The sequence below is a fragment of the Amphiprion ocellaris genome, chromosome 14 (genome assembly GCF_022539595.1).
Source record: "Amphiprion ocellaris isolate individual 3 ecotype Okinawa chromosome 14, ASM2253959v1, whole genome shotgun sequence".
NCBI classification, from domain to species: domain Eukaryota; kingdom Metazoa; phylum Chordata; class Actinopteri; family Pomacentridae; genus Amphiprion; species Amphiprion ocellaris.
Genome location: NC_072779.1, coordinates 24,774,532 through 24,801,967, shown reverse-complemented (window position 1 = coordinate 24,801,967; position 27,436 = coordinate 24,774,532). Strand labels below are relative to the sequence as shown.

The window sequence follows — 27,436 nt, the reverse complement described above, 5'->3', positions numbered from 1 at the left end:
TCTGTCCTGATATGCCAGAGAATTTTTTTTATATATATTTTTTGTATTCACCTCCCTGTTCTTCCGATAAATTGGCTGAATTGAGACGCAACAGTGACTCTAAATGAGAGAAAAAACATTTTTGCTGTGTTTGACTTACTTATAATAGTTTTTGCATTCTTTAAACAGATGAAACGTTACAAATTGCAGACAGACTTTTTTTAACAGCTGGAACCATTTGCACGTTAGACTTTTGTTTTTGCACGGATTGTTTATGGTAGCGGTCAAAATAATGAGTCTTTACCTGGTTGTCTTCATCTTTTTATGCTACTTGGCTTTAACAAAGTGCATTTTCTATCGACATGGGCAAACTTTGAGGAAGTCGCTGAAGCTCGTTTTGAACGTTTCATCGAGCAGAGACACAGACGGAGCTGATGTCAGAGCTCTGCTTGTTACTGCGCATCCGGATGATGAATGTATGTTCTTCGCGCCAACGATTATACGACTCGTCGAGTTAAATGCCTCCGTTCATTTGCTGTGTTTGTCTGAAGGTACGATGGCAGCACAATTTTGTTTGCATAAATCCCAATAGAAGGACATTATAATTGTATGGAAAATGTAATAGTAATCATGTCGCTGCTGCTAACTAACTTTAGCTAATTCTAACGACACGTTTAAGCCATGTCTGTGGTCAGAAAGGAGCTAGCAAAACATAAAATACGGTCTTTAAACAAACGTGGAAATGTTCACCCGTCAGCAAAACTACATATATAGTTTCTGTGGTTGCTTTGTTTAAGCAAGTTATTCATTTTTTAGTAATAAAAAATATATTGTTGGTGTCCTATGACTCCTTTTTGCTATTTAAATTTAAAACTACGTGGTGTCCACATAACATCATGTGAATAGGCACTCAGAAAGATGTTTGCAGGTATTTTACTTGTGATATTTCAGTGTATTAAAATGTGAAAAATATCTGATTCTGTTTTTTCTGACAGATAATGACATATATTTTTAATTCAAGCCTCAGTACAGTATTCAGTGTGTAAGTTTGAAGACATGCATTTTTTGTTTGGCCATATGAGATACCATTAAAAATTTGCCTGTCACACAAGAAGGATAGCATGAATTTGCAAAACTACTGACATGACAGTTTACCTCTGGCTCAGATACGCTGCATAACTTACATCCCACATTGGAGCTTTTGCTAATTGCTGCAACGATTAATCGATTAGTTGTCAACTATTAAATTAATTGTCAGCACTTCTGATAATTGAGTAATTGGTTTTAATAATTTTTTGAAAAAAAAAACATTCTGTGACTCTAGAAACTCTTAAATTTGAATATTTTGTGGCTTGTTTTCTCCTGTATCACAGTAAACTAAAGACCTTTGACTGGACAATACAAGACATTTGAGAACATCATCTTGGACTTTGGGAAATGCTGTTTGACATTTTTCACCATTTTTCTGACATTTTATAGGCCAAACAACTAATTGATTAACCAAGAAAATAATAACACATCAGTTAACAATAGAAGTAATTGTTAGTTACAGCCCTACTCTACTGTCAAGTGTTATAGGAGTTAAGAAGGCCAATATTTTTACTTTTCTCGCTGGAATGTTGAAGGATTTCAAAAGGCCAACAGTTGTTTAAACAATGTTAAAACACCTTTATTACACAGCTAAAGAAAACCAGTCTTTTCCAATTCCATCATCTGCCGAGGAAATAATTTGTCCCCTGAATATCATGCAGGAAACTACTACAATCAAGGAGATCAGCGTAGACAAGAACTTCTTAACAGCTGTGCCGTGTTGGGGATACCAGCCTCCAGAATCACCATAGTAGACCATAAGTAAGCATCTACACCAAACATGCAACATATAAAATGTAGTATTTCTGTTGTATGTCTTTAACCCTGAAAGCCCTGACATTGTGTCAGCCTGTGAGGATTTATGCTGCTGAATATTTGCATGTTAAACATGTTAATATTGATGTTAATTGTTAGTTAAAAAATAAACCGCAAAACAAAATATCCACGTGCTGCTTTCAGTTCAAGAGTCAGGTCTCAGCATGTATGCTTGTTGGAGCCCATCCATGCCCCCAACCATCCCGTCACCCAGTGTTTATCAGAACAAATAGAGTTGACCACAAATCACACCCATCCATTCCTACTACAACAGTTGTGATCTAGCCTTGCTTGATGTATGACGTATGACCTCTGTGTCACAGAGGTAATAAATAAGTCACCCCAGGAGGCAGTGGTAGCTCTGCCCTGTGGGACACAAATTCAGACAGGCATTGTTCAACATGTTTATCCTTCAATCTATTTAAAGTATACATTTGTATGTTCTTATCCATCTCTAAAATGTGTTGTAAAACAATTTTAAAAGTTATAATTAAGGCTAAATTAATGTGTTGTATATGCTACAAATTAGTTAACAAAAACAAAATTGTCCTTAGTGAAAGTATGACATTTTATTTTGGCTGTAATGTTTGCACTGAGCTGTGTGTCTTCCCTGATTGATCGACCAATTTGTGAAGCAGTCACAGAGGATTAGTTAAAGTCAGTGGTAAACTGGGCACATGTGGTTGACTATATCATATTTTAACTTATTTTTTTGGAGGTAATTACCTGTTGATTGTATTACAATATTTTCCTCTTCACTCCAAAATTATGTTTTGCTGCTACCTGAATACAGTCCCTTATTTATCAATACAGTGTAGCTCAGACTTGCTTGTTCGTTTTTTGGGGGGTAACGTTCCGGTTTCACACCAAAGAGACAATCAAGCTATTAATAGTGTTTGCTGCATACAGGAAAACTTTTGTGTCACTCTGTGTAAGCAACAATTTCCTTGTGGAAAATTAGTAGGAAAACATAGTTGCACATTCTGTCTTTGTTGCAAGAACATAATTCAAAGAAGACTTGGCTGTTTTTCATCTAAAGTACAATAGAGGCAAATACATCTTAAGGTTTTTCCCCACAAATGAAGGTCTTGTGTCTCTGGTTATTGGCGAGGTCAAGTTACAGAAAAAGTCCTGGTAAAATGGATATTTTTTCTTCTTTTTTTTTCTCTTTTTTCTGTGGATCCACCCCGCAGCTTCCCCTGAAAATGTTTTGAGTTTCTAAGAACTTTGGGACTGCCTACATGTGAGTCTCTACATGTTGGCTCGGCAGGAGAGCTGTATGAACTCTGGCACTAACCTGGAACTCACAGTAATAAGCTGGCAGCCTGCCCAGGTTGTCTGCCCTAGAGAACATTGCTTTTGTGTGCGTGTGTGTGTGTGTGTGTGTGTGTGTGTGTGTGTGTGTGTGTGTGTGTGTGTGTGTGTGTGTGTGTGTGTGTGTGTGTGTGTGTGTGTGCGCTTTTCTAAACACACATCCAGTCTTCACAGTTTTATCATCTTGTACACACAGAATATAGCTGAACTTTGATCTTAGTGCTGTCTGCACTTCTTCTGAACTGGAGTGTAGCCCATTTTCCCTTTCTGTGTATTCAGTTATTTGCCCAAAACACACACCTAATCAGCACTTCGAGAGCACAAGCCCCACTCACTCAAAACCAAGCTCTCTCTCTCTCATGCTCTCTCCCTCGGTTTCACCCCTCCTCCTCTTGTTCATGTCTGCAGAAGCCAAGGACTGTGGGATACATTTTGGCAATGCTCTAAGCACTGCTAATGTAGGTCATTCCAAACTGTTTTTCTCTTTGTGTGTCTGTACATGGCTAGCCACACTTTGGCTTTGCTCTTAACCTTCCCTGTTCAAATATGTGCAGATGTCCTTCCAGTTCTTGACCTCTCCCTGTTTTTCTTATTCACCAATTTATTGTGCACAAATAAAGAAGAAATGTGACATTTATTTCAGTTTTAATGTTTAAAACTTGAACACACAATGTCCAAACAGTAATTCATGGTAAAGACAGAGTCATGTTTTAATTTCAGTTAACACAAAAGACTTCTAGCCATTGAGCCACTCTTTAACTTTTGGAATTGAAACCAAATCTGTTTGATTTTAGCAATAGCAGACAGTTTCCAGTGTGTTAGGCTGAAAAACATCCAGGCTAATGCTGTACTGTGGGAAAGTTACCTGCATGAATGCTTACAGTGTTCAGTTTTTGTCAAAACTGTTTTTCAGCAGTCGATTTAACTTTTTGACCATCTGGATGTGCTAGAGCTGTGCTGTATTATACTCAGCTGTCATTCTAATAATTAGTATATCTCTATCTATACATATGACATTGGCAAAATACGCAGATTGGCTACAAAATTTAAACCTTTGGAAGGTAAAGTGAATGAAATTGATCATTGCATACAATGCAATCTTCTGCTTGGAAATTTCAGATCCTGGCATTCACATGAATGTTACATGGATATGTACCACTCACCTAAACTTTGTAGATCAACCAAGCTCACTTCCCAGCAGTAACCTCCCACTGCAGGATAATGTGCTCTATCACATCTGAAAAGCTGCTCAGGAATGGTTTGAGAAACATGACAAAGAGCCCTAGATGTTGACCTGGCCTCCAAACTCCTCAGATCTCAATCTAATCAAGTATCAAGCAGGATGCACCAGAACAAACCTGATCCATGGAGGCCCCACCCCAACAACCCACAAGACCCAAAGGATCTGCTGCCAGCGTCCTGGTGTCAGACACCACAGAACACCAACCTCCCCCCCCCCCCCACCCCCCCCCCCCCCCCCGAAGGTCCCGTGTCCAAGTTCCGACGGGTCAGAGCTGTTTTTGTGGCATCGTTTCCAATATGTTCCCACTGACACCTGTTGTGTTTGTATTACCTATGCCTTTGTCTCTGAGAAAACTGCAAATAATACGAAGAAAAGTACTGGATTTTGGATCCACGTACTAAACATGTCTTCTGCTGTTTTAGCAGCTATGAAACAATGGTCCTGTAAGCAGCGGTGGAACATAATTAAGTACATTTACTCAAGTACCACACTTACGTACAGTTTTGATCTACTTTAGTGTTTAAATTTTTAAACCTTTTCCTACAAGCACTTCAATACAGTTCAGAGACGAACATATTTATTTTTACTCCATTAGATTTATTTGAAAACTTTAATAACTTTGCAGAGTTAGTTAAATCATTTTAAATATAGTTTAAAAATAAATTATGATGTACAGTTATAAACATAAACTTCATTGAGGGGAACTTCACAAGTTACAAAGCAGATAAACTACAAAAATTAGATAACCACCTTTATCAGTTTCAGTGTTACAGTGATGAACACATAAATGCATCAGTAATTACATTATATCACCTAAAGGCGTGATTCTGAAATGGAACAGTTTTCATTATGAGTACTTTTACTTTTGGCACTTTAAATGCATTTCAATGTTTATACTTTTCTACATTGCTAAAGTAAAAAATATTTTGATACTGTGGTATTACCACTTAAGTACAAGATCTGAGTACTTCTTCCATGCTACCTCTGTATGCTTCAGTCATTTGGGAAAAGAGTGTTGTGCAGAATCACAGACACTAAAAGGCTTTATGTTTGCTTTTTCTACAAACTCAGAGTTTAGAAAGGATAAGGACAGCAATTTTTGGAGGTGAGTTTAGCTCATATAAAGTACTGATCTCAAGCCGAATCTCAGTGTTTAGGAGGCTTTCAGTGAAGTCATCAAAGATAATGTCAAGCCTTTAACAAGCACAGTTAGGGTGAAAATGAGCACCTGGGCATAAGAGCTGAGTTTTTTTATGTGATACTATCAAAGCACAAAACCTAAAGCAGATCCTCAGTTTTTGAGATCAAAATATTTGCTTTGAGCTCAGCTGCAAGGCAGGTTACTATTCTTTGTAAAGTTAGCACTACCCAGGATATGAGCTGTATCGTGAAAAGTCTGCCTTGATGCTGTTTTATTTGTTGTCTAGATGAATAGTAATATGTTCCCTGCAGTGTGTCTATGTATTATCAGCTCATTCATCAGTGTGGTGTGACACACTGTCTCCACTGGACATGAATTGTACAACATCAGTCACAGAATAGCACGGGAGGGTTATGTTTCAAGATGACAGACCTGGATGAGACACACTCACAACTATAGCCTACATCTCTAATATGACAGGGATAACATGTGAATTCTGCTTTAAAATAGGATTTTCCTGTAATGCTCACTGAATAGGACAGCTGTGTTGACAGTATCTGGGGCCCCAGTGCATGTTGGGGCCTTTGTGATCAAACTCGATCTGAGCACGCTCTGCTGCCTCTCCACTTGCTCTGGCTTGACCCTGTCTGCTCCCTGGACTCGATTAGAGCTGCTCGCTGCACAAATCCAACCAGTACACTTCTTCATTATACTATCCATCAGAATGATCTGAAGTCTCGTACTGCTCTCGCCCAACTCATTTCTTTGTGACTTCAATAAATGTACTGCTCAGCTAAGATACTCAAAAATCTTCCCTCAGAAGTAAATCACGAACTGAAATCTTTTGTTTTTGATTGAATTAGTGTAATTCTCTTTGGGGACGCAAACACAGAGCTCAGCACAAGTTTCTGGAAAGGAAAACAGTATTCACTGCTGTAACACCCAATCAGCAGACAAGGTTTAAGTATGCATTGATCAGTGGTAAAAATAGCCCTAACTGATTTAGAAGCATATGGCAGGACACAGTAAACTGTGGTGAGATGTTCCATCCCTGCCACTGACCTCTAGCTGTGCTTTTATTCTAGATACATTTGTCATCACCACACACTGGCATCTGCATAACCAAACTGTTGTTTTTTAATTTAGCCAGCAAACAAACTAGAATATTGTCAAATTAGATTGCTGTTTTTCTGCACAGCTTGCTTTCAAAACACCTCTAATAGCATTTTTTCCACGATTAACAGCATTATTCCAGGGTTGTTTTCATGACAGTTCATTACCTCAACATGAGTAAATCACTGGCAAAATCTGCAGCCATAAAGCGTCAGTAAATCACCATGAAACAACATCTGTCAGTTGGTGTTGTTACTAAAGTTGTAGCTGCCTTATTACACTGGGATATTGTGGGCACATTGTCAGCATGTAGTGGCATCTCAGCCATTCCCAGCAGGACATATAATCTGACTGTGTGGACAGAAGTCTGGCAGTTTCACAGGCCTGTGGTCCATGTGACCAGACTAAACAAGCCCTCTCTGACACACACACACACACACACACACACACACACACAGAGAGAGAGAGAGAGAGAGAGAGAGAGAGAGAGAGAGAATCCTGTTACTGGGCTAAAGTTCAACAACTGCATACAGATGCCTGCAAGCAATTAGACATCCACATGCAAAGCTACAAAGGGGAGCTGGGGAGGTTACTTTAGGACATTTTGCACTGTTGCCATGGCGAGGCTGACACTTAGCCTGCATCCTGCTTGAGAAAGGTCAGGTGTCTTATATCTTTTGTTCATTTTTCTTTTTTTTCCACCGTCCCTGCAGCCTTGTTCTTAGCTACAGTTGTCAAGCTGTAGGGCAAGATGTCTAAAATAATAAATGAATAAATGCAACAGTGAAAAAAATGTAAGCTTTGTGCTATTACTGTGCTAATTATCATGTACTTTGGCCAAATGCTCACATAATCCACTACCTGTTTTTTTTCTTTCAGCCTAAAGCAGGCAGACATGAATATATAAGGCCTTTGTTTTATTAACTTTTGAAGCAAACTTTTAACATTACGTTGGATAAAATTCAGTTTCACAACCCTACCCATGTGCAAAACACACACACACACACACACACACACACACACACACACACACACACACACACACACACACACACTTACACACAACCCTTATTATATGTAGGTCACGGGTATCAAAGTGTCAAAGCAGTGCATTCTCGAGATGACAGACAGTTTTAAACTATCTCTGAACCCCTGACCCTCCAAACGGTGACATAGTCAGCACCCCCTAACCCCACCCTCCACCCTTTACACCAAAGCCTGACCCTCACATCCCTGGCAGCCAATAGATTTGTGTTCTAATCCATCACTTCCCTCTACTAGCTCAACTGTCCTGGCTCATTGTTAGCAGCGAAGGGGAGAGAAGCAACTGCTGACACACTGCCACACCTACCCCCACTTTAAGCACTCATATGTATGTAGAGCTGCGACGAACAATCAACCTTCGGATTATTTTCCCCGTTATTTGTTCAGTCTATAAAACCTTAGAAAGCACCAAAAAATTCTCATCATGAATGCAAAAGGTAACAGTAACACATTTCACCTTTTTCTATACTATAACCAGACCCAAAATTTGGAGAGTCTTCAACATGGAGAAGCTGGAAGCCTCAAATGTTCTGTGAATGTCATTTGGTGTCATTGGTGGGTTTAAAAGTATGTTGTCTTGACAAAAATCATCCAAATTACACCATTTATCAGAGGCACAATATGGAGCAGAAAAAATCGTAGAATTATCTGCTTTCTGACGAGCCTCTAACGTGTCATGTGTCTTATGCAGACCTGTCCAGAAAAATAACCAAATATAAGATTAAAATTGTGATATTTCATCATTTTATTTGAGCAATCAACTCAACTGTGACGAACATTAGACAAAAAAATGTGAATCCTTGGCTGAATTTCAGGCTGTTACTACAGAGCAGACAGGAGACAGCAGGAGAGAATTAGAGGACAATAGAACTTACTTGATCAATAAAATAAATGCAGCATCATTCAAAAATGGTGTACAGAGGAGCAAGTTGTCAGCTGGTTGTTGAAAGACACATTTAGCATGGTGAAATATGGTGAAACAGTTGATGTGCAAAGTAGTGTGAAAAAATTTCAAGAAGCTGTAAAAAATAAATACAAATGTGCCTAGTCAAACAGCCAGTTTATAGAATGTGGAGACCCCATTCTGTTTTCTAAAATTGGTAACACACGTGCATTGTTATGGAAAAGTTGTATCTGTTGATTCTCATTTTTCTTTTTTTATTATTGTTATTATTCTTGTGGTTAAAAAAAATCCACTTTTGTTTTTGCTTTTTTGTGACATTTTTGAGTTGTTTTTACTTCTAGCTGTGGTTGCTGTTTCCATAAAGTTGCAGTACTGTGCAGACAGTGAAAAATGACCCCACAGTGAATAAATATGTGCAAAGAGCAAACAAAGGCCAGAAAACTACTTGGGGTTCAGAGGGGTAAAGATGTCTTGAATGATTAATCAAGTGTCAGTAATTGCATGATTAATAGCTCTACGTTCACTGTCGCTCACACCACCCATGTGCCAGCTGAGGTTTACAACAACACATCATGTCGTTGATCTCTTTCCTTATTTTTAGGTTTCTTTTGAAGGTTAGAACTTTGTCTTGCAGTGATGTCGATTTTCTTTATTGTTGTTTTTTTTATCAACATAAAGCAGCAAAAGGCTTACTTATGAGAAAGCTGGTTTCACTTCACTTGAAATGCAGCCCTCAGGATTTTGTGTTTTTTGTGAAGTGTGTTGGCCAAATTCATATCTAAGTATGTCTAAGCAAGATTTAAGCCCTTTTCTCCCTTTATTTTATGTGGCTGGTTTCTCTTGAGTTTAGGAGGACGTTGAACAACCATAAAAAAAAAAACAACTTATTATTTCTGTCAAAAAAAGGAGTATGTGCATGTTTAGTACGCCAAGAGAGTGGGCTGGCCAAGTGTGATGTTTGATGTGCGCTCTGTGCTGCCTCCAGGCTGTAGTTTCAGATGAACACGATGTTAAAGGCCTCCCAACCCGTCACCCCTGTACTTCCCAGGACTCCTTCATGTTTGCATTCCACAACAACCCATTTTATAATGTTGCACTAAATCTGTGCAAAAATACGATGCTTGGGACAGGAATAAGGCTTTGAGCGCAGACACAATGCACTACTGTATCACTAGAAACCTGTTGTAATACCAACTATATAGATAACCAGAGTCCCTTTCTTTTCCCTCCAGAAAACTTCCAGATGATCCCAAAGCAGAATGGAGCATCTCACTGGTCTCCTCTACAATTGTGAAACATATCCGCGCTCACTCCTTCAACATGGTATGTTCAACTCTGCCTTCAATTCTTGTCTTTAAGACCTGTGGCTTTTCTGTCGTTTCCTGTTTGGTGTCAGCAAACATTTTCTCTGCCATTCTGTGTAAGAACGTCATGTATTATATTGTTTTGTTTTTGTCATATGTTTTGGCACCACAGTTTCCTAAGTCATTATGCTCATTTAACTGTGGTCTGTGTGCTAATCCTGTCAGTCGCCTCCTCTTTTTGTCCAACCCAGACTGCATTTTGAGCCTCCTGAAAACCAGAGGAAACAGCCTGTGCTGCAGCAGAAAGTTTGGATTAATTCCGTTGTTTATGCAGAGATTCTTATCAGGCCCAGTGCAGTTCCACACTATTAACTAATGGGAATGTGACAAATTTAGAATTTTAACCAGCCTATCTATATAAGGGCAAAAATACAGCAGATAAAGAAAAACAAATAAAAACAAAACTGTTCTTTATGGTGGGTGATAGAGACATACAGCTTGATTTTTCTATCCTTCAGCAGCCATACTCTTTTGTTGTCAAAGACGACAAACACACCGTCTCCTCCCATCCTGTCAAGCTCAGCAACAAAAAAAAGTAGGCTTCAGAATCAAGCAGCAAACATCCTCTCTGATGAAAATAGCAAATGAAAAGCATAATAATGAAAACCTGGTTCACTTCGCTTATTAACCTGAAAAATATTTTTTCTGTGCTCTAACACCTTGTTGTTCTCTTGTTTTTCACCTATAAATTAAAGATCACTAGTGACTTCTAATAACTGGTGGTTGGAAACTTAAACATATTCTCAATTGGAAAGACAAAGTCATAGTAGAATACACCTGAGCAAGTCTTTAGTCGGGCACTTTTTCTTTCCCTTTGACCTGATTTTTTTTCATGTGTTTCCTCTGGTGTGCAAGCGAGCGCACAGAAAAATGCTTTTAAATATCAGTTGTCAGCTGCCAAGCAGCTTCACAGTCAGACACACAAACCCGTACACCAACCCAAGAAATGTCTCTCCCTCCTTTCTTTTGCCAGAGTTTATTTAAATTCACTTTTAGATACCCAGATTCTGGCTTTTCACCCACACAGTGAGATATTTTGTTGTTTCAGGTGCTGACCTTCGATGGGAGAGGAGTGAGTGGCCATGCCAATCACGTAGCCATCCATAAAGCTGTCAGGTACAGGCTGGACTTTAAGGCTTTTCCATCTTACAAGTCTCTCAACTTAAAGATGCCACCCTCAGGGATATTATGTGGCTTAAACACAAAAACCAGTCCACTGCACAAAAAAGTCTATTGAGGAAAATGCAGAACATTTAGACACTCATCAACATCAATCTCTCCAAATGTTTCCACACAAAGAGACACAGCATGTTTTTCAGAATTGGTCTGTTACATAGCTGAGAGGTCATCCAAACAGAGTCCTCAGAGGCACTCGGCTCTGCTCCTAGCGAGCAGCAGTAAATCCTGTCCCTGAAGTGGTGAGGTGGGAGGCCAGCTCTGGTTTGGAGAGGCCAACCATGCAAGTTGCATCAGACTGTTGGTTTTTTTAAAAAAAAAGTGTTTTGCACTGTGAAGTGTACATCGTGGTCCCCATACTGCGTTTAACTGTCTGCTGAGTAAGTCATGGTCTTTGCCTTCTCATGGCTGTCAGTTGATTTATGGGCCTCGTGTTGATAAGATGGCAACTCTCCAAATCACATCTCATGATTCCCATTAGGCAGGAGCCCAGAGGGGCTGTGTACCAGTCTCACGGTGACCTAAATCTCAGTGGTTGGCTGTAGTCAAAACGTTCACAGCTTTTGCACAACTAGAAATGAAAGTCTGGAAGAAAACTTCACTGTGATTCTACAGACTTGAGCTGTTGTATTATGAGTAGAATATGAAATAATGAATAACTTTGTGGCGACAAAACTTTTATACAACATCACATAAAAACATACAGAATGGTAGATAGCAGTAACAGTAGCTTGACCATAACACTTTGAATGACTTTTTACCTATTTATGTTGCAATCAGTGTAGCTGAAACTCTAATCTTGGTTGCATGTTGGCACACACCGTGGTTATTTTGGTCAATCGGTCAATAAAATGTGCTCTCTCTTCGATGTTTGCATCATGTGACATTTTCAGTTGGTCATACTGTTTTGTTTTTTGCTCTTATAGGCATATCGCTTCAACTGGACAAGTCCCTGATGGTAGGTCTAACAAAAATTAAACTTTGTTATATACTTTATATGCTTTGCTGGGTTGCATTTGTTGTCACTTTCAAGAAAATTGCCTGTAAAAGTAAAGAATTTTGAGGAACCTGATCTCAATTGTTCTGCTGGAATCTCCCCTACAGTTTATACAAGTGCAAGAAAGTAATGCAGTAATAGAGAAACTAGATTAATGCATAATGAAAATAATCATGAGTTGTATTAGGACACAATATAGTTAAAAATGATACACTTCACCACAACCTACTACAACAGTAAAATCCTGCTCTTATATCACAACTTAAGTCATAGTCGTCTAGTTGTGTACTAATAGTGTTTAGTCACTGGAGACATTTTCTGCATTATGTACTTTTATATTTTTAGTACTTTTTAAGTATGTTTTCACGATAATACGTACACACTTTGACATAAGTAACTTTCAGTGCAGCATTTTAACTTGTAGTATTCTTACTGTGTGGTGTTAGTACTTTTACCTAAGTAAAAGATGTGAATACTTCTTCCACTACTGGTTTCCACTACATATATATATATATATATATATATATATATATATATATATATATATATATATATATATATATATATATATATATATATATATAAGTATGATGACAAGGACTACATGTGCTGACATCATTAAAATTTAGGTAGCACTTGTGTAATAATAAACTTCATTTTCTACAGCACGATGCACACTGGAGATTCTAAGTGCATTACATATTATAAAAGGACGAAAATAAAAGTTTAAAAACAGACAATAAAGCATTGGAAAATACTTCATTAAAAATTATACAAATTCCAATCTGTACAGCTGGGTTTTTAAAAGGTTTTTATCCCAAACCACTGACTCAGCTGTTCCACAGCCAAAACAGTAAAAGCATGGGCCTCATTTGTTTTTAGCCCAGAATGTGGAACTTCTAACAGCCTTCTAATGTGAAGCGTCGAGGTGCAAAACAAGGGATTAAGAGTTTGGAGATCTAGAGTGGAGCCAGACCAGATTTAAAAGTTATTCGCAGAATCTTAAATTCGATAATGAACAGGGAGCCATTGTAGTCAGTGTAAATCCAAGGTGTGAACTTCTTGACAATCAGACAAGGCAGATATGACTTGACATTTGAGGGGCACCACCTTGCCTGGCCGTATTTTTGCAATTAGAACCCTGGAAAGTCCTAAGAACACCAGCTCCAAGGAGGTGTTTTGTTAATGTACAGCGCCCTCTTCTGTTCACAAGGGTTGCCTGAGTCATGTGTCTCGTGTACATTTTGGTCTGCTGGTGGCAGCATGAAGCCATTTGGACATAAGAAACACCAGCTGTAATAAAACGCTACCTTTACATTCTGTAAGATGCCAATCTGTACAGCCAGGTTTTTGGAATGGTGTCTCTTTCATTTCTAATATTCAATTTTTTGCTCACAGGTGTTAAAATCAGTGTGTGTTTATATCTTAACTGTCCAAGCACAATCTACATTCCTGTCTTCTCAGTTCTACCCAAACAGACTGAACTTGTACTTCTGCTTGCCTCAGGCCTAACGATGATATTCAACAGAAATGTTTTTAACAGAAAGTTAAAAGAAAAGTAGGACAGTGAGGATGGGCAGCATGTTACAACACGCTGACTGTCTCACCAGTCTGGCAAACATTAAACACCACACAGCACACGTCAGCATTAAAGTTTGAGTAGACAGCTTGATAAGAAACAAGCATGTAGTTAATCATATATGAGCTGTACACTGTTATTGAATGTCAGGAAGACATTGTCCTCTCAGTCCCGAAGCCACAGCAAACATACACTTTGTTCAGAATGACCTCAGTCTGCATTGCCCTCTTTAGGTTGAACACTCCTAAAACCAGCAGGGGCACCTTTAATCAAGGTTATTTGTTACCAGGCATGCCAGCTCTCCTGTTTGACTGGTCTTGCTGCAGGCTCTTGGGGAAGCAGCAGAGAATTAGGCCTGACGTTAAGCCTCTTCGCCTGGCTATACAACAAGGCTCCTGGTCACTACTAACAGCTTTAAGGTTGTTGTGCCCAAAAAACCTCTGCTGTGTGAAATAAATCCTTCAGTGCTACATTGTGCCTGTTCTGTTTTTGCACAGCACAGCAGTCCCAGAAACTCTAAGTTCACAACTACAACACAAATGCTGAACAAGAAGAACATCTCCAGTGTAGTGCCTGGACAAAGGCCTAGTCAGCTGTCTGCTGGGGTAGTGAACCTTTAACAACATTAACAGCTGACTGGGTCTCTTTGTCTTCACCCTCAGACTGCTGTTTGCTCTCCCTGGTGACTGTTGGCCTCCTTAGGAAGTACATCTCCATCTTGGAGCTTCCCCTCAGCTGGCTGCTGCCCTCATGTCTCTGCTGTATTATAGGCTCACAGGGCTACAGGCGAGCCAAGGTAAGCCACCAGTTAGACAGTTTGTTGGCAAGACATGGCGCCGTCTACTTTTAGAGGGCTCACGTGTTTTTAGAGCATTATAATAAGGTTCTATGCTGAGGAAGCTAGAAGTAAAGTCAGCAGAAACCAATAGAGTCAAAAGTGAGCAGATAAGGTCTGAAATAACCATCTCATTAAGAACACGTTTACAGACGCATCAGATTTTGACCACTGCTTCCTTTTAAAGGTGGAGTCTGTGATTCGAATCCAGTGCACTTTTTATGAAATTGAGCACAGGTTTTCGTGGTGTGTGCACTAGCAGTCCATTCTGAGTGTTCACACTGAAAAAATCTGGTGTTCGTACATGGCCCTTACTCTGTAAATGGGAAACAAAGTAAGTCAAATAAATCCACACAACACTGTTCATGCAGGTCCTATACACAGTTGTGCTTGTACACAGGACAAGTGGATGGCAAAGTGAAATGTGTTTCCATTTAATTGTCATGCAAATTTGAAGTCAATTTTTGAGATGTCGCAAAAAATTCTTGAAAAAGACAAATAAGGCTTGTTTCCATAACCTGCTTTAGAGAAAATAAACTAGGTTGTGTAGTGTTGTCAAAAGATAGTGGCAAGTACTGCGTTGCACATGGCTGTAATAAACAGAGTAGAAGATGCCAGAAACAAAGCCAGTTATTTGCGAAGACCTAAGAAACTGAAGAAGTTATAGAACGAAACAAAACTGTCCATCTACAAGAGAAAAATATAGAGAAGTCTTAGGGAATGGCTTTCCATCAGCAAAGTTGTAATTCAGTTTTCATGTCAGCTGGTATCGGACATGTTCTATGGTTTCCGGAGGCAAAGACAGTGAAAGCAGAAACAGTCACGTTAGTTAAAATTTCATTAAGTCAGAGCTTATTCGAAAAACTTGTTTCCAACTTCCCTCAAGTGGATTAACTCTTATTTGAGTTGAAAACCAGGTAGATGGAGCAAATTGTGCCATTTCTATCAACTTTTTATCACACAATACTTCAAAATGTGACTAAAAGTACATTATAGAAACATGGATAACGAGAGTGACTGATGGTAAATCTGGCAGTTGCTCACTCTCTAAATATGCTGACTGAATAAATATCAACATTCTTTGTCCAGAGCCACAGATTCCACCTTTAACTGAGATTTCTCACACTAGTGTTTCTGTAATTTCTTAAACACACCTGTTTACTTTCCAGGCTGCCATGCTGTGTCATCGCACTCAACTGTTGTGGTTCCGTTACCTTTACATCACTTTCTCTCGATACATGTTCGTGAACACGTTCCAAATAATTCCACAGGGACCAAAGAACCTGAAGATCTATTAGACGTTTGTCACTTCCTGAAGCACTGATATTTACACTTCAATGTGTCCCTGTGGTGAGGTGGAAGGGCTGAATATTGTAGCTGTTTACAGATTTCTTTAATACTGTATTCACTGTAGTAGCCTGAATATTCTCTGAAGCACTTTCCATGAACAAAGCTGACAACCATTTTGAAATGTTTATTAATATTAGTAATTTCTTGTCTTTTTGCTACAGAAGCAACTTCATACTACTACATTAAAACAACACTGGGTTTTTGAGTTTTTCCAAATGGTTACATTTTTCTTCATTGTATTATTTGATAAATCATTGAAAATACGGTTCAATATTTCTGATACAATGTTGATTAAAAGGTTTGATTTTTATATCACAGCTGTGTTATTTTTCCTGTACAGGTTTAGACATGTCTCTGATGGTTTTGTGAGTTTGCATGCTTTCCTCCCATTTCTCTCCACAAAACTTCTCCACTGTGACACTGCGAACAGTACCTGGATCCAAACAGTGCGGAGAAACACCTGTGGAGACAACAGAGCAACAAAGGACAGTCCTTTAATTTGCATATGAAGAAACTAGCCAGTTTTCTCCAGGGCATTTCAGGGACAACCTGGCTTTACTATTTCAGTCATGCAAAGTATTTAGTTTTAGGGGTGGTTCCTGATACCAACATTATCCAGCATTGGGCACCAATTGTGAACATAACATTTCTGTTTTCTGCAAATAGTATAAAATCAGGGCATTAAACAGCAGACTGCGTAAATTAGATTGGAGTAAACACAGCAGACTTCATTTGGAGTAAACACAGCAGGGTGTTGAAATAAGTTTACAACACATGAAACCAGTGAGACTATCTTGGTTCATACCGTATCCGTCAGGGTTGGAGCGGGGTGAGTAGAAACTTTGAACCCCACAGGTTTTACAGAAGGTGTGTTTAGCAACGTGAGTGTTAAACGTGTACGTGGTCAGATTATCCAACCCCTAAAAAAGTAATTTAAAAAAAGTCTAAATTCACTTTTTCATTTAGAAGATAAATTGTATAAAATGATGTGTTTGAGTCTCTGTCTTACCTGTAGGAGGGTGAATTGGCTTTTTGGGATGATGAAATGGTGGTTTTGTTTCTTGGTGCAAATACTACAACTGGAGAAATAGATATTAATTGATCAAGTGGTGCTATTGAAAATCACTTGAACACAATATGTATTATAGATTACATTACTGCATATTGATTTTATATTGGATTTATATGTATAAGATTATGATTCGAGTCATTGAATTAATCATCCATACTTGCAATGAAAAACATGGAGGTCTGGGGAACTCAATACTTCAAATCTTACAGCACCACAGTGGCAGCCACCTGTATGTTTCACAAGCTCCATTCTGTAGGTACAAAATAAAAAAACATACCATCAGGATGAAAACAGTCTGTTAATCAGATCTGAGTACTCAGATGACAAGCCTTACTTTAGTCATGTCAAGTCAAAGAACAGGAATGTATTTACCCAACTACTGAATAAAGTCCAGACGAAACTGGTGTGACTTGTTTGTTGCGAAACCTATTGACGTGTAACTGGACGTCCCACCCAGAAAGTTCCAGTCATCCTGCTGAGGAAAACACAATCAGCCTACTTAAAGTCTATCACTGATAAAGAGTCACGTTTGCATGAGAAAACTCTCACCTAGCTACGGCTTCGACTCATTCGCAGCTACAGATGTGGTCTCTGAATATGTCATTTAAAGATCTACTTTGTTTTCCCGAGCCGTGAATATTTTCTATTCATACGATGATCGCTTCCAAAGCACTCAGACAGACCTATTTCCTACTTGAAATGTTGTTTTCCTGGAACACTGTAATTATTCCAAGCAAGGGGCAGGGCAAAGTACAGCAGACTTGCACAAACACATTCCTCAGGGGTTGAACTGGATCAGCCAGCTCTGTGTTGGAAAGCAACGCCATGGCTCATCACGAGATGGGTGTCATATGACAGCATGCTGGAGGGGTGGGATAAGGGTATGCTGTGACCCAAATACATGAATTAAGGTTCTCAGAGCTGTGTCATATCTGTGACCCAAAAATAGAAATACAGTAGACTACTGAACCCCCTTCTGAGCCTTTTGCTCTTTGATTTGATTTAGTTTACAGTGCCACAGTCTTTAATAGTGGAGGGAGCTAACTGTTCAGCACATGAAGCCGTCAGTGATGAAGTTAAACAGAAATCTGTACACGTTCCCTATCTTTCCAGACCCCTGTGGCACTTTCTGTTACTTATTTTGGACACTTAAATCTCAGATGCTCATTGTGTTGAAACCGCTAGGTCACTCTGATAACATATCACCAAAAAATATCCCAGTACCAAATGAAATCTTTGACCTATCAGCAGTTATTCAATCATACAATCTTTAATCAGTGTTTAACCTTTGGGAGTTTTCCAGTAACACCTGGGCGTTGACATTGTCTCAGAAGTACTTAGATTTGTTTGACCTTCCTCATGGAATAAAAGCTCAAGCCATTCCCTTCAATGAATGTATATTATTGCTCAAGGGAATGACAAAAAAAAAACAGAAATAAATTTGAACTGTTTGAGCTGCTCACTTGAAGCCAAAAATGTGCTGTTAAGGTTTAAAATAGTCATATCACAAGAGGACACAAAATGTTGATCATGACTTTGTTTCATAATCTGGTTGTGTTTATTTAGCTCCTGTTACAGAAATTTATCTCATGAATTGAGACTTACCAACCACCCCTCTGTAGATAATATGCAACAGGACGGGTAGAGTTACCATAATATTGAGAATACATGCATTTGCTCCCCTTAATAAATCATGAAAGAAGCAAAATACTTGGTCATTGTGCCTCCATTTTGTATTTACCATTATACAAATAAGATGTCCAGCATAAATTGTTGCAGAAAAAGCTTTTTAAAAATGACCACAAAATACTTAAAATTAAGTGTTTGATGCTAATGTGCCCCCCAATGTCTCCCAATAAAATCTACACCCCTGGTAGAATTTAAAAGCCCAAATGAACTGCAAATACTACTATTCACAACTATTCTATTACATTCTAGCTGATCACTTGAGGGTTGCATTTCCGGCCTACTTTCACCTTTCAGCATTCAGGCCATGATCATGCAGTTTATGGCCATGACTAACATAGTGTGCCTATTGTCAGTATCAGAGAATCCTCCCTATTAAATGGTATTTTCTGTGATGATGTTGGCTGGCTATAAATCATTATGTATATGGTCTGCAATATAGAGGTCTTGCTAGAAAGTGAAATAAGGTCAGTAAAAGAGGCCAGTTAGCAGTGCTATGTTTAGCCCAGATTCTTCACCCTGCTGTCATAACAGCTGGTAGCACGTTTGGCAAACACGTTCAGATCTGTTAGCAGGCAGGAGATCAGCTTAAGACACGTCTGCACATGTCCTCCTTCTGTGTTAGTCACATCAACATATTGTCTTTCAGACCTTATACATTCTAATATAACGATGTTTATGATATTTAACATTTTATTAGTGATATGAATGTGAGACCTACATTGTTAGGGCCTAAAATTATACAACGTTTCGTATAGATACGTCGTGTTTAACTCATAAATAGGTCTGTGTTATAACCTTATAGCCATGACCACAACTTAGTCATCAAACATTACTTACTGTACCACAGCAACCAATCGCAGGTCAAACAAACAACTGTGCCAACCAATCACAGGCTCTGAAAGGGTTCCTGTTGCTGTGCCGCTTCTAGCACTTTCTGGAGCCACAGTCGTAGTGTTGTAAAATATCCATCCGCCGCCGAGGATATGTCACAAAATAGTTCTATAATAGATACATTTTCGACAAAATATTTTCGTTTATAAGTAAAGTAATGACTGCTAAATACGATAATAAAGTAAAACTAAAGTTTCTATGTCGAAACAGTGCGCTGCGGAGCAGTGGGAAGTACTTTTACGTGCGGATGGACATACACCGATGACGTACACGACTCTGCTATATAAGACAGTGCCAGTCTAAGCTACAGCAGTTCCCTACCGGAAGACAAAAGGAAGTGATATCGTGAGAGCGTAACGCGAACTATTTGCTGCATTTCTTATTGTAAGTATGATTTTACATTTCGTTATACTTTTAATAAAAAAACATTTCAGCTGACGTGGATGTTCCTAGAGGTTTGTTTGGCAAATGTTATCATTTTGAACGTTCGAATAGTCGTACTTAACGGTAACGACGGTGTCTGCCTTACGTTTTTGGTGAGTTGGTTAGTGAAAGTAGGTCATTGAATTGTACATGGTATTCTGACTGTAAAAAAACTGACGATTCTGTCCGAGTTGTACGGTCAAATCATCAGTCGTCTACATATTTGGTAACGCAGCCGTGGCTAGCAAATGTTAGCTACAGCAGTGACTCGACATTTCCAGTATCGTCCATTAGCGGTAACGTTAGCCGAACAAAGGGAAGGTCAATATGATCTCAAAATGGCGCTCGGGCTGAAATGGCTGCTGAGCTACCGATAGATCAGAACTCCGTTCAGATTTAGAGATATTTGAAGCTTTTGCCATCTACACATTGTATGAAGTTGAATTTAATATTTATTTTCACATAGTTTTATGTACTGTCATTGATAAGCCTGTTATGTTTGTGTAGGTTTTAGTTGAGTATTTATTGGTTGTACTGATTTCAACTAATGTACTAATTTTGTGGTATAGGTTTGTTTAAACAATAATTTTTATTTGATGTGTCTAAATTCCTCATAGGTGGAAACATGCAGATCTTTGTGAAAACCCTTACTGGCAAGACCATCACCCTAGAGGTGGAGCCCAGTGACACCATTGAGAATGTCAAGGCTAAAATCCAGGACAAAGAAGGCATTCCCCCTGACCAGCAGAGGTTGATCTTCGCTGGCAAGCAGCTGGAAGATGGCCGCACCCTGTCTGACTACAACATCCAAAAAGAGTCCACTCTCCACCTTGTCCTGCGTCTGAGGGGTGGCATGCAGATCTTTGTCAAGACCCTCACTGGTAAGACCATCACCCTGGAGGTGGAGCCAAGTGACACCATCGAGAATGTGAAAGCCAAGATCCAGGACAAGGAGGGCATTCCCCCCGACCAGCAGAGGTTGATCTTCGCTGGCAAGCAGCTGGAAGATGGCCGCACCCTCTCTGACTACAACATCCAAAAAGAATCCACCCTCCACCTTGTGCTGCGTCTGAGGGGTGGCATGCAGATCTTCGTCAAGACACTCACTGGTAAGACCATCACCCTGGAGGTGGAGCCAAGTGACACCATCGAGAATGTGAAAGCCAAGATCCAGGACAAGGAGGGCATTCCCCCCGACCAGCAGAGGTTGATCTTCGCTGGCAAGCAGCTGGAAGATGGCCGCACCCTCTCTGACTACAACATCCAAAAAGAATCCACCCTCCACCTTGTCCTGCGTCTGAGGGGTGGCATGCAGATCTTCGTCAAGACCCTCACTGGTAAGACCATCACTCTGGAGGTGGAGCCCAGTGACACAATTGAGAACGTCAAGGCAAAAATCCAGGACAAGGAAGGCATTCCCCCTGACCAGCAGAGGTTGATCTTCGCTGGCAAGCAGCTGGAAGATGGCCGCACCCTCTCTGACTACAACATCCAAAAAGAATCCACTCTCCACCTTGTCCTGCGTCTGAGGGGTGGCATGCAGATCTTCGTCAAGACCCTCACTGGTAAGACCATCACCCTGGAGGTTGAGCCCAGTGACACCATTGAGAACGTGAAAGCTAAGATCCAGGACAAGGAGGGCATTCCCCCTGACCAACAGAGGTTGATCTTTGCTGGCAAGCAGCTGGAAGATGGCCGCACCCTGTCTGACTACAATATCCAGAAGGAGTCCACTCTCCACCTTGTGCTGCGGCTGAGGGGGGGCATGCAGATCTTCGTCAAAACCCTCACTGGTAAGACGATCACCCTGGAGGTTGAGCCCAGCGACACCATTGAGAATGTCAAGGCTAAAATCCAGGACAAGGAGGGCATTCCCCCTGACCAGCAGAGGTTGATCTTCGCTGGCAAGCAGCTGGAAGATGGCCGCACCCTCTCTGACTACAACATCCAGAAGGAGTCCACCCTCCACCTTGTCCTGCGTCTGAGGGGTGGGCAGTGAAGTGATTCCATGTTCTCCACCTTGTTTCCTCAACATGTTATGTATGACATGCTTTACATGCCATTGCAAAGTTACAGTGTTGTTACCCAAAACAAAAGTTTTAACCTTTTAATGACCAAAATGTTGATGCATATCAGTTAATAAAGGATTGAACTTAACTTTCTCATGTTGGTTCTTTATTCAGAGTGGGGTTTATTTTTAGTTTTCTGATGATGGTGCACAACTGAACATAAGCATTAATTCTAGTACACTTAAAGACATGCTTTTATTAACTGCTACATGACAATGAAAAAAGTGGGAAAAAAGATGAAAAGCAGTAATACCAAACATTTTAATATAAGTAAAAGCAAGGCAATTTTCATTTACCGAGTATAAGCTAATAGAATGATATTTTTATATTTTAGGGTATTTTGTTGCCATTAAGAAGTTTAATATTTGAAGAACATAGAAAATGGTGCTGTTACTGCAAAAACTGATTACCTTGTAATTAAGTTTTCTTCCTGTGCCCACTTAAGGCCATGTTTTAAAGGCACAGTGTTTTATGCAAATAGCATAATGTGTGGAAAGACAATCATGCTAGCATTCTGTTTAAAGATAGTTACACCATGTTAAGTGCACATTTTACAAATAATACATTTCAAGAAATGCCACCCTCATCCATCGGAATTCAGATGTATATATTCTGTACATGTTAAGCTGCTCAAGTGTACATTAAAGCTATAAAAAGTCAGTAAATACAATGGTTCAATTCACAATCTGTTACAGTACTAGGCCCTATGGGACTCTCTTTACCTGCACCGCTTTATTCTAACTACCAGCCTCCAGGTCACGTTGCATGAAATGTTATTACCGTTTGTCTAAATGCTGAGTCATTCCAGAGATTACCTACAGGAATGTATGCTCAGCTGTACTGAGAGTCTGCAGAAGACTTAAAATCAGCATAGGCTGGATTTCAGCTTCTACAGAGAAGGTTAAAGGAGTTTTCAAGAATAAGGATGTGGCGCCATCTATTGTTGATATGAAAAAACACGATGGGGAAGTAAGAGTCACTGCACATCTGGGACAATAACACAGATGCACAATAATATGTAGCAATGTTTGGTCTGGGAACATGAACTTTGTATTGAACAAAGTCAGGTGGATGGAAATTGATTTCAGCATAAGTAAACATGAAAATGGGCCTGTCGTAACATATCTACAAGGACAGATTGTACAGAATATTCACATCAGATGTACTGTAAACTGTCTTGTGCTGGTTGCACACATAAAGGAGCCCAAAGTCTCTGTGCAAAATGACACTTGGTAGTTTGCACATGCAATTCTCAGTTGTACAAAGAAACCAAATACATTTAATGAGCAGTATATTAAAAGATGTTAAAGATAATGTGTGATGACGTGTGTGTGTGTGGATAGTAACTTGGAAAAACTGGCTTTCAAGCAGAGAATCCTGTGGAGGAGAGTAAGTACATTTACTTAGTGTACTTGCACTTTACTGGAGTACTTTTACTTTATAGGAGTTAATAATTCTATCTCAAGGGAACATTTACAGTTATTAGGAACTTTTTTACTTTGCAGATAGAGATTATTTTTTCACAAAAGCTACTAAAATGGTAAGTTTATAAAATGTGTTATGTTGTTCCAGATGAAACCAGAGGTTCCCAACATGACTCCTTACAGAAAAATAGCTCACGGATTCCTTTTGCTGTGTTTCAGAAGTCTGTGACTCATCAGTTCCACCAAAAATATAATTCCATTTGAACCCTCCCAGATTATTTAATATATGTAACTGATTACCCACACGTATCTCAACTAAAAATAATTTTAAAAATGATAAAAATGAATCGACTTTATTATGCTTCCTGATTAGTCACCTGATGATCCCTCATGTTTATTCCGTGACCCCTGGGTCACAGAAACCACTACTACTTCTGTGCTATTCCTGTCGTAGGAATGTAGTGTGGATTATGGATCGCACATGGATTGTAGCGTGGTATTTGCCATCTGATCCAAGGCTAAACTGGCTCAACTCTGTTATCTTCATAATCGGGCATCAGCTGTTTATCCTGCCAAAGGCGTTTATCTGACAGACCTGCTGACTCAACAATCTGCTCTCAGCTTCGTGTGTCAAGATCAGGAGGACATAAAACAAAGAATTTATCACACTGCACATATTTCTGCTATGCTATGAAAGAAAACAATTTAAAACAATCCAGTATATTGTGTAGATCCATAATGCATGGCATGCTGTGTACATTTCAGAACTTGTCCTCACTGTACCTCCAGGCCTCCTGGATCCTCAGATCAGCTGCTGTTGACTGTTCCACCATGTAGTGAATGAAAAGAAGATTGTGTCACAGCATCTCCAAAGTTTTTGGAATTGCTTTCTTCCTTCAAACAAATATTCCTCCTCCATTGGTACTTTTACAGAAAAATCTCAAGCTATATTACTATTTTATTTATTTTTGAATTAAATTTTTCAAGTTGGACTGTTGTGTTTTCATTTTTTCATATTCTAGATTATTTAGTTTTACTAATTAATTTGTCATTTTTTGTACATATTTTTGTTGTTGCCTGTCTTTGCAGTACTTTGGTCATCTGGGGTTATTTTAAAGCGTGCTATATAATAAACTTGACTCAAGTTTTTTGGGTCCGCCAAAGTAATTAACATCCTGTTTAACTGGCTGGCCTAATAATGTTGTATAACAGCTAAAACTAGTTTAACAAGTAGTCTGGAGAACAAACAGATGACATGTTTATTTTGTTGCTAGGGCAGGTCAGTTACAGCTATCTCTGTTTTTTATTTACCCGGTCACTGTAGGATTTTGTAGGCCTCTTGGATAATACAGCTGGATGAACTAGATGGTATCTCATCAGCTGGTAGCACATTTTTATAAACACTTCATTTGGTAACAGATTTCTTAAGATCTGTTATTGACGTGTGCTATGCTTGTCATAACTGCATGACACGAGTCACGCGTATTCCCCCTTTACAATCGTTTATTTTTACGTTAAAAAATGTGAAATAATCTGTATCCTCAAGGGATGATTCAGTGTATGTGACAACTGTATCTAATTTAGTGTTTTATTAATATTACTGTTGGAAAACACTCTTTACACTCACTGTTTTCCCTTCAACTGGGTGTTAAGACTCATTACATTCTCCATTATTTTCCGTCATTAACACCTAAGCAGTTTTACAGTTTATTATAAGAGGAAATACGTTTTATTGTTCATGTAGTTTTGTGTGTATATTAAGGGTAAAATGTGCTACAGTTTAATCTCAGCGCAGTTTAAAATATCCACTAAAACCGGGCTCTATTTTCAACTGCGGATGAATATCACTCGATGACGCGCCTACTGTATAAATACTCCCGTCCCCCTGGCAACAGCAGTCAGAGAGCGGTGTTTCTACTGGAAAGAGGGGTATCCGACTGAAAGAGATCGTAAGTGTATTTTTCGTTTTTTACAAACTATAATTCATTATATATTCAGGTCATCATTACGAGTTTTTCCATTATTTTATAGCGTCGACAAGTTTGAACTGCTCATTTTTCATATTTTAGCTGCTAGCTAACAGCTGCCTAAAGAATGACTGTAAACGGTCACTTGTCTAGCGACAAAAATTGCCGCTTTTTAAACCAAAAATGTGGTTAAGGTACGTTATGAAAAAATGTTGGTGTCTTTATCCACTGTCATTTAAAAAAATGTCGGGAAAGACATTTGTTGTGTGCTAACAAAGGCGCACAATTTCTAGCTGTATCGTCCGGTAGGGTGTAACGTTAGCTGAAAAAGGCAAACAACAATAGCTTATTTTAAAATGGCGCTGGTGCTCGAATCTCCGGCTTCCTACCAGAGTGTTCATGTCAGACGGTAGGATGAAGTCCCTTTATCACTCGCGGAAGAAACTAAATAATGATTTGAATAATTTCAGATTTAAAAACAATGTTAAAATTCATCTATTTTTCTGTCACGAAGAAGTAGCTAACTAAATGACCATGTACACTACGTAGATGTAACCCACTATGTTATATTTAGTAATGAACTATTTCAGTGTAGGCTAGCTGGATTTTTTGACGTCTTTGTCATCTGTCAGACAAGCATAGAAGATCATTTTTAGCTGTGGGCCTCTTTAAAGTAAATGATAATAGTAATGTGGAATACCCTTTTTTTTATAGGTACAAACATGCAGATCTTCGTCAAGACACTCACTGGTAAGACCATCACCCTCGAGGTTGAGCCCAGTGACACCATCGAGAATGTGAAAGCCAAGATCCAGGACAAAGAGGGCATTCCCCCTGACCAGCAGAGGTTGATCTTCGCTGGCAAGCAGCTGGAAGATGGCCGCACCCTCTCTGACTACAACATCCAGAAGGAGTCCACCCTCCACCTTGTCCTGCGTCTGAGGGGTGGCATGCAGATCTTCGTCAAGACTCTGACTGGCAAGACCATCACCCTGGAAGTTGAGCCCAGTGACACCATTGAGAATGTCAAGGCTAAGATCCAGGACAAGGAGGGCATTCCCCCTGACCAGCAGAGGTTGATCTTCGCTGGCAAGCAGCTGGAAGATGGCCGCACCCTCTCTGACTACAACATCCAAAAAGAATCCACCCTCCACCTTGTCCTGCGTTTGAGGGGTGGCATGCAGATCTTCGTCAAGACCCTCACTGGTAAGACCATCACCCTGGAGGTTGAGCCCAGTGACACCATTGAGAACGTGAAAGCCAAGATCCAGGACAAGGAGGGCATTCCCCCTGACCAGCAGAGGTTGATCTTCGCTGGCAAGCAGCTGGAAGATGGCCGCACCCTGTCTGACTACAACATCCAGAAGGAGTCCACCCTCCACCTTGTGCTGCGTCTGAGGGGTGGTCAATAAATGATTCCATGTTTTTACCTGATTAACATGACAGCCTAATTCAATAAAAGATGAGAGATTAACATATACAATGTTCTCCTTTATTTTTGTCCTCCAAAATTGCACACAGTGAAAAGTTACCACTAAGTGTTAAATTGAAAAGCTGGTATTTATTATATTCAAAATGAGCATTTAGATCATAAACTCAGCTGAATGAACTAGAATCATGTACATGCTCAAACAACATTCAGTTGTCTTTATTTTTTCCACCTTTGACAAGCAGTTCAAGATTCCACAATTTATGAAACACTGCAACTTAAGGAAAGACAGGTGATGTGATAGCAAGAGCTATATTTTCTTAGTTGGTTTGAAGAAAATTAAGATTAAGGGTAAAAGATTAGGTACACATGCCATTTTTTTTCTTTCTTTCTAAATTGTTCCAAGATGCAAGTTATTGGAGTTAAACAACTCAGTGTGCAGCATAAACTGATGTAGTAAATGATCATTTTGATCAGCCAAGCAATCCATATAAAAGCTCTTAAAACATTATTGCTTATCAGTACAGT

The 27,436-nt window shown here is 39.4% G+C and overlaps 3 protein-coding genes across 8 annotated transcripts; 2 read left to right on the top strand and 1 right to left on the bottom strand.

Annotated features, from left to right (window-relative positions):
* The first annotated feature begins 232 nt into the window (after positions 1 to 232).
* Positions 233 to 16,254, top strand: pigl (phosphatidylinositol glycan anchor biosynthesis, class L). The gene is made up of 7 exons (XM_023280161.3): positions 233 to 530; positions 1,731 to 1,830; positions 9,876 to 9,966; positions 11,056 to 11,123; positions 12,110 to 12,141; positions 14,422 to 14,555; positions 15,764 to 16,254. The coding sequence occupies exons 1-7, from the start codon at positions 254 to 256 to the stop codon at positions 15,890 to 15,892; spliced, it is 831 nt and encodes a 276-aa protein (XP_023135929.3). The 5' UTR covers positions 233 to 253; the 3' UTR covers positions 15,893 to 16,254.
* On the bottom strand, positions 16,054 to 19,685 carry cenpv (centromere protein V). Of its 6 annotated transcripts, none has more exons than XM_055017186.1 (6): positions 19,543 to 19,685; positions 17,351 to 17,491; positions 17,174 to 17,266; positions 16,954 to 17,023; positions 16,750 to 16,864; positions 16,054 to 16,404 (listed from the first exon to the last, which is right to left on the bottom strand). In XM_055017186.1, exons 3-6 carry the CDS (start codon positions 17,263 to 17,265, stop codon positions 16,268 to 16,270), a joined length of 414 nt encoding a protein of 137 aa, XP_054873161.1. In that variant the 5' UTR covers position 17,266; positions 17,351 to 17,491; positions 19,543 to 19,685; the 3' UTR covers positions 16,054 to 16,267. The 6 variants fall into 6 exon arrangements, with proteins under 6 accessions (XP_054873161.1, XP_054873158.1, XP_054873160.1 ...); XM_055017183.1 differs by having other exon boundaries at positions 17,389 to 17,491; XM_055017185.1 differs by having other exon boundaries at positions 17,389 to 17,488.
* A 148-nt stretch (positions 19,686 to 19,833) lies between these two features.
* Positions 19,834 to 26,962, top strand: ubb (ubiquitin B). Its single transcript, XM_055017448.1, has 4 exons — positions 19,834 to 19,980; positions 20,637 to 22,014; positions 24,302 to 24,345; positions 26,194 to 26,962. Exons 2-4 carry the CDS (start codon positions 20,645 to 20,647, stop codon positions 26,889 to 26,891), a joined length of 2,112 nt encoding a protein of 703 aa, XP_054873423.1. The 5' UTR covers positions 19,834 to 19,980; positions 20,637 to 20,644; the 3' UTR covers positions 26,892 to 26,962.
* Positions 26,963 to 27,436: the final 474 nt, after the last annotated feature.

Bases quoted from the DNA above. Each gene is read 5' to 3' on its own strand.
- ubb (XM_055017448.1), top strand. From the start codon at position 20,645: ATGCAGATCTTTGTGAAAACCCTTACTGGCAAGACCATCACCCTAGAG. The intron at 22,015-24,301 runs GTGAAGTGATTC...CTGTACCTCCAG, and splicing joins CTGCGTCTGAGGGGTGGGCA to GCCTCCTGGATCCTCAGATC. The intron at 24,346-26,193 runs GTAGTGAATGAA...TTTTTTTTATAG, and splicing joins GCTGTTGACTGTTCCACCAT to GTACAAACATGCAGATCTTC.
- pigl (XM_023280161.3), top strand. From the start codon at position 254: ATGGTAGCGGTCAAAATAATGAGTCTTTACCTGGTTGTCTTCATCTTT. The intron at 9,967-11,055 runs GTATGTTCAACT...TTGTTGTTTCAG, and splicing joins GCGCTCACTCCTTCAACATG to GTGCTGACCTTCGATGGGAG. The intron at 12,142-14,421 runs GTAGGTCTAACA...CTTCACCCTCAG, and splicing joins AACTGGACAAGTCCCTGATG to ACTGCTGTTTGCTCTCCCTG.
- cenpv (XM_055017186.1), bottom strand. From the start codon at position 17,265: ATGGAGCTTGTGAAACATACAGGTGGCTGCCACTGTGGTGCTGTAAGA. The intron at 16,865-16,953 runs GTAAGACAGAGA...TTACTTTTTTAG, and splicing joins GCCAATTCACCCTCCTACAG to GGGTTGGATAATCTGACCAC. The intron at 16,405-16,749 runs GTATGAACCAAG...TTGTCTCCACAG, and splicing joins CTCCAACCCTGACGGATACG to GTGTTTCTCCGCACTGTTTG.